The sequence below is a fragment of the Scyliorhinus canicula genome, chromosome 15, assembly GCF_902713615.1.
Source record: "Scyliorhinus canicula chromosome 15, sScyCan1.1, whole genome shotgun sequence".
Taxonomy (NCBI): domain Eukaryota; kingdom Metazoa; phylum Chordata; class Chondrichthyes; order Carcharhiniformes; family Scyliorhinidae; genus Scyliorhinus; species Scyliorhinus canicula.
Genome location: NC_052160.1, coordinates 126335817 through 126349069, shown reverse-complemented (window position 1 = coordinate 126349069; position 13253 = coordinate 126335817). Strand labels below are relative to the sequence as shown.

General features: G+C 50.7%; 1 protein-coding gene across 5 annotated transcripts in view; it reads right to left on the bottom strand.

Moving 5' to 3' along the window:
* foxp4 (forkhead box P4) overlaps window positions 1–13253 on the bottom strand; it is a 483722-nt gene that overhangs the window by 31343 nt on the left and 439126 nt on the right. For all 5 annotated transcript variants that reach the window (XM_038819852.1, XM_038819849.1, XM_038819853.1 and 2 more), the window contains exon 13: window positions 11145–11246. In XM_038819852.1, coding sequence (XP_038675780.1) covers window positions 11145–11246 — 102 coding nt within the window. The remainder of the gene's footprint in view (window positions 1–11144; window positions 11247–13253) is intronic.

The following is a 13253-nucleotide window of genomic DNA, read 5'->3' as shown; positions in this document are numbered from 1 at the left end:
AACACAACAAAGACCTATCCTGCCTGACGGGGGATTTTCACGCAGACCCACACACGCACGCGCACAGACGCGATGGGTGGAATTTACCGGCTATTCACGCCAGCGGGATATTCCGGTCCCATCCCGACGGTGCACGAGCTTCCCGTTGACAACGGCAGGGCCAGAAAACCCTGCTGGCGGGCCCGATGACACACACAGACACAGAAACCCGCAGAGACACGCAAACAAACAGAGTCACACAGAGCCACGCAGACACGCAGACACAGAGACACACAGGCACAGAGACACGCAGAGACACACAGAGACACACAGAGACACTCAGAGAGACAGAGATACGCAGAGACACAAAGACATAGATACACAGAGAGACAGATAGACACAGACATTCAGAGACACAGAGAGAGACACATAGACACACAGAAATGCAGAGACATGCAGCGACACAGAGATACGCAGAGACACGCAAACACGCAGACTAACAGGGACACAGAGACTCACACAGACACACAAAGGCACACAGACACTCAGAGACACAGGCACAGAGACACTCAGAGACACACAGACACACAGAGACATGTAGGGACACGTAGGGGCATGCAGGGACACGCAGAGACACAGAGACACACTGCGACATGCAGAAACACACAGAGACACACAGAGACACAGAGACATGCAGGGACACGCAGAGACACACAGACACACTGCGACATGCAGAAACACACAGAGACACACAGACACACAGAGACATGCAGGGACACGCAGAGACACAGAGACACACTGCGACATGCAGAAACACACAGAGACACACAGAGACACACAGAGACACACTGCAACATGCAGAGACACACAGAGACACACAGAGACACACTGCAACATGCAGAGACACACAGAGACACACAGAGACACACTGCAACATGCAGAGACACACAGAGACACACTGCAACATGCAGAGACACACAGAGACACACAGAGACACACAGAGACACACAGAGACACACTGCAACACACAGAGACACACAGACATGCAGAGGCATGCAGAGACACACAGAGACACACTGCAACATGCAGAGACACACAGAGACACACAGAGACACACTGTGACATGCAGAGGCATGCAGAGACACACAGAGACACACTGCAACATGCAGAGACACACAGAGACACACAGAGACACACTGCAACATGCAGAGACACACAGAGACACACTGCAACATGCAGAGACACACAGAGACACACAGAGACACACTGCAACATGCAGAGACACACAGAGACACACTGCAACATGCAGAGACACACAGAGACACACAGAGACACACAGAGACACACAGAGACACACTGCAACACACAGAGACACACAGACATGCAGAGGCATGCAGAGACACACAGAGACACACTGCAACATGCAGAGACACACAGAGACACACAGAGACACACTGTGACATGCAGAGGCATGCAGAGACACACAGAGACACACTGCAACATGCAGAGACACACAGAGACACACAGAGACACACTGCAACATGCAGAGACACACAGAGACACACTGCAACATGCAGAGACACACAGAGACACACAGAGACACACTGCAACATGCAGAGACACGCAGAGACACACTGCAACATGCAGAGACACACAGAGACACACAGAGACACACTGCAACATGCAGAGACACGCAGAGACACGCTGCAACATGCAGAGACACACAGTGACACACTGCAACATGCAGAGACACACAGTGACACACTGCAACATGCAGAAACACACAGAGACACACAGAGACACACAGAGACACACTGCAACATGCAGAAACACACAGAGACACACTGCAACATGCAGAGACACACAGAGACACACAGAGAGACACAGAGACACACTGCAACATGCAGAGACACACAGAGACACGCTGCAACATGCAGAGACACACAGAGACACACAGAGAGACACAGAGACACACAGAGACACACTGCAACATGCAGAGACACACAGAGACACGCTGCAACATGCAGAGACACACAGAGACACACAGAGAGACACAGAGACACACAGAGACACACTGCAACATGCAGACACACAGAGACACAGAGACACGCTGCAACATGCAGAGACACACAGAGGCACGCAGAGACACACAGACGCGCAGAGACGCGCAGAGACACAGAGACACACAGAGACGTGCAGAGACACACAGAGACACACTGCAACATGCAGAGACACACAGAGACACACAGAGACGTGCAGAGACACAGAGACACACAGAGACGTGCAGAGACACAGAGACACACTGCAACATGCAGAGACACACAGAGACGTGCAGAGACACAGAGACACACAGAGACACACTGCAACATGCAGACACACAGAGACGCAGAAACACAGAGACACAGAGACATAGAGAGACACACAGAGAGACACAGACAGAGACACATAGAGACACACAGACATGCCGAGACACGTAGAGACACGCAGGGGCATGCAGAGGCACACAGAGACGCAGAAACACAGAGACACAGAGACATAGAGAGACACAGAGAGATACACAGACAGACACATACAGACACACAAACATGCAGAGACACGCAGAGACACGCAGAGACATGCAGAGACATGCAGAGACACAGGCACGCACAAAGACACACAGAAACACACACACCTAATTGCAGTGTATTATATACACTCAGACACACACAACATATGACAACACAAAAGACACGTCTAAGCATTAGCACACAAACACATTGATTCAAACGTCACGACAATTGTGGTGATCCTCGCCTGAGTCACCAGGGGGCAGCGCGGGGACACCCATAAAAGGAACGCCGAAGGCCCGCCTCCGGCACTTGGAACCGGAGGGGTTGGAGTGGCAAGAGGTGCAAGAAGCTGGAGGGTGCTAGTCTGTTTGGGGCCTAGTTGCAGAACATTGAAGAGCAGCCTTTTATCAAGTGTAATCTGTAATTTATTGTGGGACACAATAAATCATCCTTAACCTAAAGACGACTTCGAGCATTCTTTCAAGAAGCATAACATGGTACCAGGAGTGGATTCTCTGAACAGAGGGAACCAGCGCTACCAGCAAGACAAAGAAAGACAAAGACAGCAGACAAAGAAGAAGCACCAGCAACAGGCAGGCCACCAGACTTTGCAGCCTCTCAACTTCAGACGACTTTCTGCAACAATGGAACACACGGTACTTCCAGCGCCAATGAGAGCTACAGGTAATTTAAATTATAATTGGAAAATGTTCAAACAACAATTTGAAATGTACTTGTTAGCTCAGGACTTACATACAGCCACCGATGGAAAGAAAATTGCACTTTTAATCACATCGTGTGGCCAGCAACTGGTAGACACATATAACTCGTTCACATATGCGGATACTGAAGACAAAACTAAGTTTCAAGTGATAATGGCAAAATTGGATGAACACTATAAGTCTCAATCAAATGAAATCATTGAAAGATTCACCCTCCGTCACAGACTCCAAAAACAAGGGGAGACTATCACCCACTTGGTCACAGAGTTACGCTTGCTGGCACAAGGCTGCAACTTTGGTGATTTAACAAACTCACTCATCAGAGATCAGCTAATCTATGGTCTTGCTGACAAAAAACTAAGAGACTCACTATTACTGCAAAACGATTTAACACTAAAAACTACCATAGAAAAATGCTTGTTACAGGAGCAGAAAATGCAGCAGGTACAGGAGCTATTTGAAAAACATTCCTTACAAAACATCCACCACGAGGACGATATAAAGATGGTGAATTCCCCTCACAGGTCGTCTCTTCCGTTTTCCAGGCCGTCTCTTCCGTTCTCTGGCCCGTCTGCGCATGCGCACCGTCCTGAAAGACGCGATCCCGGAAGTGATCGGTCCGCGCATGCGCACTACTCGCAATACCGGCCCTGGTCTGAAAACCGCAATGCGCATGCGCGAACGCAGCATACGCATGACGTCATGACGTGTCATTACTGCGGCTCCTCCCACTTAAAAGGGCAATGTCCTGCCCAAGGAAAAAGGTGCAGAAAGTGTTCAAAAATGAATCACTTTGCCTCCCAATGTCAATCCACAGCTAAATTTCACTCGTCCACTCAACGGCATGGCAACCTGAAAGTCCGCACGGTTGATGTCACGAACACTCAGGCTCCCGGCGACAATTTTTCCGACCATGAAGAATTCAACTCCTGGGAGCACACGTACAGCATTGGCATTATTAATGCCACAGCGGGACCACAGGAGCTGACGACACAACCTCGACACGTGCATGCCATCAACTCTGCAAGTGAATGGACTGCCACGGTGCACGTACAGGACTTCCCCATCACGTTCAAACTGGACACGGGAGCCTCAGCAAACTTGCTAACGAGCAAAGATCTCGCATCGGTCCCAGGGACGCACGAGGTGTTACCTGCAGCATGCAAGCTCACTGACTACAACGGCAACCCGATCATCTCCAAGGGATCCTGCCACCTACAAGTTGCCAACAAAACTGTCGTAACAGGCCTACGCTTTGAGATTGTGGAAGACAACAGGTCCTCGCTGCTCGGCGCTCAAGCCTGCAAGGATTTGCAGCTCATTCAGCGGATTTTCATGCACACGGCTGCATCATCACGCATTTACGAGGACATACAGCTGCTACTCACCGACTACCCCGACGTTTTCTCGGGCATGGGTACACTGCCCTACACGTACAGAATCTTGCTCAAAGAGACAGCCATACCGGTTGTTCATGCCCCACGGAGGGTCCCGGCTCCATTGCGGGACAAGCTAAAAGCCGAACTTCAGCGTCTCCAGACTCAAGGCGTCATCTCAAGAGTCACACAGCCGACCGACTGGGTCAGCTCGCTGGTGTGCGTCAAGAAGCCGTCTGGTGAACTTCGGATCTGTCTAGATCCCAAAGACCTGAATAAGAACATTCGCAGGGAACACTACCCGATCCCCAAGCGCGAGGAAATCACGAGCGAAATGGCAAACGCTCGCATCTTCACCAAGCTTGATGCCTCACAGGGTTTCTGGCAAATGCAGCTCGATGAGTCCAGCCGTCTGCTATGCACCTTCAACACGCCGTTTGGAAGGTACTGCTATAATCGGATGCCCTTCGGCATTATATCTGCATCCGAAATCTTCCACAGAATCATGGAGCAGATGGTAGAAGGCATCGAAGGCGTACGTGTCTATGTGGATGACATCATCATATGGTCGGCGACGGAGAAAGACCATATTGCGAGGGTGAAGCAAGTCTTCCAGAGGATACACCACTTTGGACTCAAGCTCAACCGGGCCAAGTGCACTTTCGCACAGTCCTCTCTGACATTCCTGGGCGACACAATCTCAGAGCACGGGGTGAAGCCGGACGCTGAGAAGATCGCTGCAATTCAGAGCATGCAGCGACCACAGGACAAGAAAGCGGTTCTAAGGTTCCTGGGATTCGTCAACTTCCTTGGTAAATTCATACCCAACCTGGCAGCACGGACAAAGGCGTTGAGGAACGTGACACGGAAGGACACGGAGTTTGCCTGGACCCAGGCTCACCAGGCTGAATGGGATGATCTAAGATACCAGCTGATGGCAGCTCCAACGCTTGCATTTTTTGACCCGGTGAAACCTACCAAGATCTCCACTGACGCCAGTCAACATGGGATTGGTGCTGTGCTACTGCAACAGGATGACCAGTTGGACTGGGTTCCAGTGGCTTACGCTTCACGGGCGATGACCGCCACAGAGTGCAGGTATGCACAGATAGAAAAGGAGTGCCTAGGGCTAATAACAGGAGTGACCAAATTCCACCACTATGTGTACGGTCTCCCCACTTTCATCGTGGAAACGGATCATAGGCCGCTGGTCAATATCATTGACAAGGACCTCAATGATATGACGCCGCGCCTACAGCGCATGATGATGAAGTTGCGCAGGTACGACTTCACGCTGGTCTACACCCCTGGCAAGGACCTTGTGATAGCTGACACGTTATCACGAGCCATGGACGCTGACAACCCGCCACTGGCGTCCATCAATGATGTGGAAGCTCATGCACAGTGGTGCAAGGAGACGCTCCCGGCAACGGATGAGAAGCTGCAGCAAATTCGTCAGGCGACACAGGAGGACGCCACCCTCCTTCAAGTCCTACACAACCTGCAGCATGGCTGGCCAAAGGGGCGGTGCCCACAGTTCCAGAATGTCAAGACTGAACTATCCGTGGTCGATGGCATTATACTGCGGAACGACAGGATCGTCATTCCAATGGCTCTCCGGGCGGACATCCTCCACAGGATTCACGAAGGGCACCTTGTTGCCGAAAAATGCAAAAGGAGAGCGCGCCAATCTGTTTACTGGCCAGGGATTAACGAGGACATCACCAACATGGTGCTCTCCTGTGACACGTGCCAAAGACATCGACCGGCACAATGCAAGGAGCCACTGCAGCAGCATGAGATGGCCACGTCACCATGGGACAAAGTGGGCATTGATTTGTTCCACTCCATGGGCCGCAACTATGTCCTGATCATTGACTACTTCTCCAACTTCCCGGAAGTCCTGCAACTCCCGGATCTCACAGCAGCAGCCGTCATCAAGGCCTGCAAAGAAACTTTCTCCAGGCATGGCATCCCACGGACGGTCATGTCCGACAATGGTCCTTGTTTTGCCAGCTGGGAGTGGACGGACTTCGCCAAGATTTACAATTTCCAGCACATAACGTCGAGTCCCCACTTTCTGCAATCGAATGGCAGGGTGGAGAAAGGTGTCCACATAGTCAAGCAACTCATCAGCAAGGCTGCGGACTCCAAATCTGACGTACACTTGGCCCTCCTATCGTACCGTTCGTCACCTTTGAGCTCGGGACTATCACCAGCTCAGATGCTTTTCAACAGGGATGTGCGGACAACTTTACCAGCGCTACACTTCACCAATCCTGATCACTCGCCTGTCCTGGATCAAATGCGTCAACAGCGCCAAGCGCAAAAGCAGCACTATGACAAGCAGGCCAAGGTACTGCCACCGTTGGCCATCGGCGACACAGTGAGGCTGCGAAACCCAGCTGGGGGTTGGTCCAAAATGGCGGTGGTCCTCCGCCTAACATCGCCACGGTCCTACGTCGTGCAGTCGGATGATGGAACAATGGTTCGACGAAATCGGCGAGACCTTCTGAAGGTCACACCTCGTCCACGGGTCCTTCCGACACTCGATCTGCAGGACACACTGGATCCACAGGACACGGTCATACATCTTCCTGACACCCCAGCAGCAGATGTCCGCACGGACACAAACGACCCTGGATCTCCAAGCCCACTCAGGAGGTCTACACGGATCAGACGTGCACCTGACCGTCTGAACCTGTGAACATGGACTGACAAATGCATCGCCCTGCCCTGTTCTGTGTATATACATATATAAACCTAACTCTTTACCTTTGTGTTTTACTACAGCTCTGCAACTACGAAAAAAAAAAAAAAAAAGTGAAGAAGGGGGATGTGGTGATCCTCGCCTGAGTCACCAGGGGGCAGCGCGGGGACACCCATAAAAGGAACGCCGAAGGCCCGCCTCCGGCACTTGGAACCGGAGGGGTTGGAGTGGCAAGAGGTGCAAGAAGCTGGAGGGTGCTAGTCTGTTTGGGGCCTAGTTGCAGAACATTGAAGAGCAGCCTTTTATCAAGTGTAATCTGTAATTTATTGTGGGACACAATAAATCATCCTTAACCTAAAGACGACTTCGAGCATTCTTTCAAGAAGCATAACAACAATAACAACCCATATTCGTACAGCACCTTTCACTTAACTCTCTATGATTCAAGGGGCAGCACGATGGCACAGTGGTTAACACTGCTGCCTCATGGCGCTGAGGACCCGGGTTCAATCCCGGCTCTGGGTCACTGTCCGTGTGGAGTTTGCACATTCTCCCCGTGTTTGCGTGGGTTTCGCCCCCACAACCCAAAGACATGCAGGGTAGGTGGGTTGGCCATGCTAAATTGCCGCTTAATTGAAAAAAATGAATTGGGTACTCTAAATTTAAAAATAAAAAAATGTTTGGATGGAGGATTTTGTGGGATTTGATGCCTTTCCATTCCCAAAATTACTCAGTGTTGTTCCTGACTCAAGGATTGCCTCATCATTCAGTCAGTGTAAATAACCAGTGGCCTCTGATGGAAATGATGAATTAATCCGTCTTTTGAATTTTTTTGGCAGAAGGAACCGATGATAAGACAGAGGGGGAGATTCACAGGCCTGTTTGCACCCGACTTGGTGTCGGGACGAGGCTGCTGAATCTTGCGAGCGGCCTCTTGCGAGATACGCGATGCTCGAAATGTCGCACTGGGCATGATCCAGAGCAGCCTATTTAAATGAGCCATTTTGCTCACATTTCGCTGGATCCACCTGCCGCCCGGGACTGAGTGGCCATGCGTAGGGGACCTGGTTGTAAGAAGTGCCGAATATCGGGATCTTTCTCGGCACTGCAGCGGCACCCCTGCCGATTCTAGGCCCGGGATGGGTTCAGCGGCCGTACAATAAAACCTGAGTCACGCCAGCGTCGCTCTAACCTGGTCTTACCTGATGGTACCTCGGCGTGAATGGATCCGGGGGCAGCCTGGTGGGCGGGGGGGGGGGGGGGGGGGGGGGGGGGGGGGGCGGGTGGGATCCGATCCCAGGGGGGGCCTCCGCTGTGGCATGGCCCACGCTCAGGGCCTACCGATCAGCGGGCTGGCCTCTCAGGCTGGGGGCCTCTATGGTTCCGTGCCGGCCCCTGTAGCCCTACGCCATGTTGTGTCAGGGAGGCGCGGAGAAGGGAGCCATCGCGCATGCGCGGAAATTGCGCCTGTCCCACTGCGCATGCGCAGACCCGCAGCGCCCATCTGACGCCGGGACCGGCAGCTGGCCCCTTGTAGGGTCAGAATCACTGCTCCTGAGGCCTTGTTGACGCCGTCGAACCCGCCCACTGCCTGTCTGTATTTGAACCCAGAGTTTTTAATAACATCATTGCAACAAAATATAATATATCACAATTTCTTACATTCATCAAATCACGGCTTATACGTTTTCATTTTACAGCAAAGAGCCCCAGCTTGTTTTGTTTTTCTTGACAGTCAAAAGGTCTAAATTCTAGTATAATCATGTAAATAATTTTTATCACTTCTCTGCTGCCTTATATTATTTTTGTAATATGGAGACCAGAACTGTGTGTACAGGACTGCAAGTGTGGTTGGACAGATTTGACAGGCTTTCCCACCAATAACAAGCGCACTTCTGGTGCTGTTCTGATGTGAACTCTGCAGATTCCAGTGTTGAATTTTACAGAAAGGTGAAGTGGGATTCAAAAATGAGAAGAAAGAAATTCTTCAGAAAACATTCCTAAACAGCATAAGGATTTCAAGACAACTAAAGACTGGAGATTTTCTTCTCCCAGTCTGGTAGTAACATGATACAATGATAATGGAGTTATTGACCAATCACAGTGATCAATAAGTCTCCAATAGACACAGACATGAGGTGAGGAAATCTCAGGAGAGTGAGAGCTTTGGGAACCACAGGCCCAAAGTCACCTGCCCTCCACCAACCGCGCCCCCACCCAAGAAAGATACCGTCACTAAACATCATGGCCGGATTCTCCGATCCCGCGCGGGTCGGAGAATCGCCGGAGGATGTGCGAATCCCGACACGCCACTCCGATGCGACCGGAGAATCGGCGCCAACCACACCGGTGGTCGGGGGCTGTTGAAAGTTCCCCCCCCCCGGGCGATTCTCCGTGCCCGATGGGCCAAGTGCCCGCCGAGTCCCGCTGGCGTCGTTTACGTATGGTCCTACCCGACTGGACCTCACCGTTCTAGCTGCGGGGGCTGTCCTGGCGGGTGGGGGGGGGAGCCGACTCCGGGGGGGCGGGGGGGGGGGACTTCCACGGTGGCCAGGCCCGCGATCGGGGTAACCGATCAGCGGGCAGGCTCATTCCGGGGAGGGGCCTACATTCCTCCACGCCAGGCCCCTGTAGGGCTCCGCCATGTTGCCCACGGGCTGACATGGAGATGGCCGTGTCGCGCATTCGCGGACCAGCGCCGGCTGTGGTGCACACATGCGCGGACCCGCGCTGGCTGTGGCACGCCGACTTTCGGCGCCGGAGCAGCGAACAGCACTCCACCGCCCTTCTAGCCCCCTAGGAAGGGGTGAATGCCTGGGTCTGGAGGCCCGTTGATGCCGGCGCCACTTGCGCCGGTTTTGACGGCGGCATCAACACTCGGCCGGGAATTCGGAAAATCCCGGCCCATGTCTCAAATTGCTCACAGGTTCTCAAAATGTTACTTACTGAAATCAATCTAATTTGTATTTGAATTAATTAATACGAGAACTATCCACTGTCTCACTCTGGAGTCTTTTCCATAGATTGACCTCTCACTTACTGAAATATTGGGCAGCATTTAATGGAGGCAACAGCCTGCCATGTCCTTAAACGGCATCTATGGCTGTGCCAATTTATTGAGTGACTGCTTTTTTCTACTCATTCACAGAGTCACATTTTAAGATGGATGAGGAATAATAAAGCAGCTTGTCTTTTACCTTCAGCAAGTTTATTCTTCATACAGCGCAGTAGAGTTGCAACTCCTTATGGTTCCCCGTAACCAACATTGTCCATTCGTCATCACCTGTCTTTAACAATGTAATTGCCAAAGCATACCATTGCTGAAACACTGACAGGCCAGACCAGGTGAGGACCGGTCTTGGTGAGCCACAAGGGTTTTTACGACATTCAACAATGGTCATCCTGAATGGAAGGCAGAGGGAATACCGCACTGTCAGAAAGATGTTAAACCGAGGCACCAGCTGCCCTTTCAGCTGGATGTAACGATCTCATGGCACAATTTTGAAGAAGAGCAGGAGAGTTCTTCTGATGTCCTGACCAACAACTCCCCTTCAAACAGCGTCACTGAAGCAGATTATCTCACCAATATCTGGTGTTTGTGGAAGTTTGCTGTGTGCAAATTGGCTGCCCTTTCTGCCACATTAAAGCAGTGACTACACATCAAAAAACACTTTGTGATGCTCTGAGGTTACGAAAATTGCGACATTAATGCAGGTCTTTCTAAATGTCTGATATTTTTTATATTATACAGTCAATGGTTTATTTAAAAACGTACATATAAGGAATTGAGTTTTTTTATGACACTGACCTTCCAAGTGGCTGTGTTTCTCCGGAAGTATGCGAACATTCTTGTAAACCAGTTATAAATTTCGTTCAGTGTTAACTGTCTGTCGGGCGCTTCCAAGATTGCCTACAGGGAAGGAAAGGCTGGCATGACACAGTGGATTGGAGCAGTAGTAGAGGACCGATCTAACAGGGCAGGACAGAGCAGGACAGGGCTCGGATGATGGGATGGCAAAGGACAGGACAGAACGAGACAGGTGAGTGTAGGACAGGACAGGGTAACACGAGACATTGTGGACAAGATAGGAAAGGACAGCATCACACCCGTACCCAATGCAAAAGGTGGTGGAATTGCAAACAAATTGAGACTGTGGTCAAATGTAACAATCAGTTCAAGAGACATCCTGCATCTTCTCTGTGGAGAGATGGGATTGGGGCGTTATGAAATTGGCACAGTTGTAATCGTTTATAGAACAGCAAAATTTAGAGAACAGAAGGAGGCCATTCGTTCCATCATATTCAATGCCAATGCAAGCTCTCCCCCGGAACAGTCCATCTCAATCACATTTCATTGCGTCTTTCTATGCCTTTTCCTTTGGCTCTCTGATCTATTCAAACTGGATAAAGTTTGGACAGAAATTTCTTCCAACCTCTGACCCACTTCAATTCGCATACCGTCGCAACCGGTCCACATCAGATGCCATTTCGCTGGCCCTACACGCATCCCTAGAGCATCTCGAAAACAAGGACTCCTACATCAGACTCCTATTTATTGACTACAGCTCCGCCTTCAACACCATAATCCCAGCCAAGCTCATATCAAAGCTCCAAAACCTAGGACTTGGCTCTCCACTCTGCAACTGGATCCTTGACTTTCTGACCAACAGACCACAGTCAGTAAGAATGAACACCAACACCTCCTCCACAATAGTCCTCAATACCGGTGCCCCGCAAGGCTGCGTACTTAGCCCCCACTCTACTCCCTGTACACACACGACTGCGTGGCAAAACTTGGTTCCAACTCCATCTACAAGTTTGCTGACGATACGACCATAGTGGGCCGGATCTTGAATAACGACGAGTCCGAATACAGGAGGGAGATAGAGAATCTAGTGGAGTGGTGTAACGAAAACAATCTCTCCCTCAATGCCAGCAAAACTAAAGAGCTGGTCATTGACTTCAGGAAGCAAAGTACTGTACACACCCCTGTCAGCATCAACGGGGCCGAGGTGGAGATGGTTAGCAGTTTCAAATTCCTAGGGGTGCACATCACCAAAAATCCATCCTGGTCCACTCACGTCGACGCTACCACCAAGAAAGCACAACAGCGCCTATATTTCCTCAGGAAACTAAGGAAATTCGGCATGTCCACATTAACCCTTACCAACTTTTACAGATGCATTATAGAAAGCATCCTATCGGGCTGCATCACAACCTGGTATGGCAACTGCTCGGCCCAGGACCGCAAGGAACTTCAGAGAGTCGTGAATACCGCCCAGTCCATCACACAAACCTGCCTCCCATCCATTGATTCCATCTACACCTCCCGCTGCCGGGGGAAAGCGGGCAGCATAATCAAGGATCCCTCCCACCCGGTTTACTCTTCCAACTTCTTCCATCGGGCAGGAGATTCAGAAGTCTGAGAACACGCATGAACAGACTCAAAAACAGCTTCTTCCCCACTGTCACCAGACTCCTAAATGACCCTCTTATTGACTGACCTCATTAACACTACACCCTGTATGCTTCAACCGATGCCAATGCTTATGTAGTTACATTGTATATCTTGTGTTGCCCTATTATGTATTCCCATGTATTTTCTTGAGTTTTGTTTAATTCCCTTTCCTTCCATGTACTGAATGATCTGTTGTACTGAATGATCTGTTGAGCTGCTTGCAGAAAAATACTTTTCACTGTACCTCGGTACACGTGACAATAAACAAATCCAATCCAATCCAATCCAATCCTCACTCCGATAAACACTTCACCAGAGGATAATTTTCCTGCAACAATTTGCCTCATAATTGTTCAAGCATCAATTGCCGTAGCTCAAAGACTCGAAAGAAACAATCCCCACCTCCTCAAATCTTCCGGCAGGCTGGGAGGAGGCTTGTGTGGAGCATCAACACCAGTA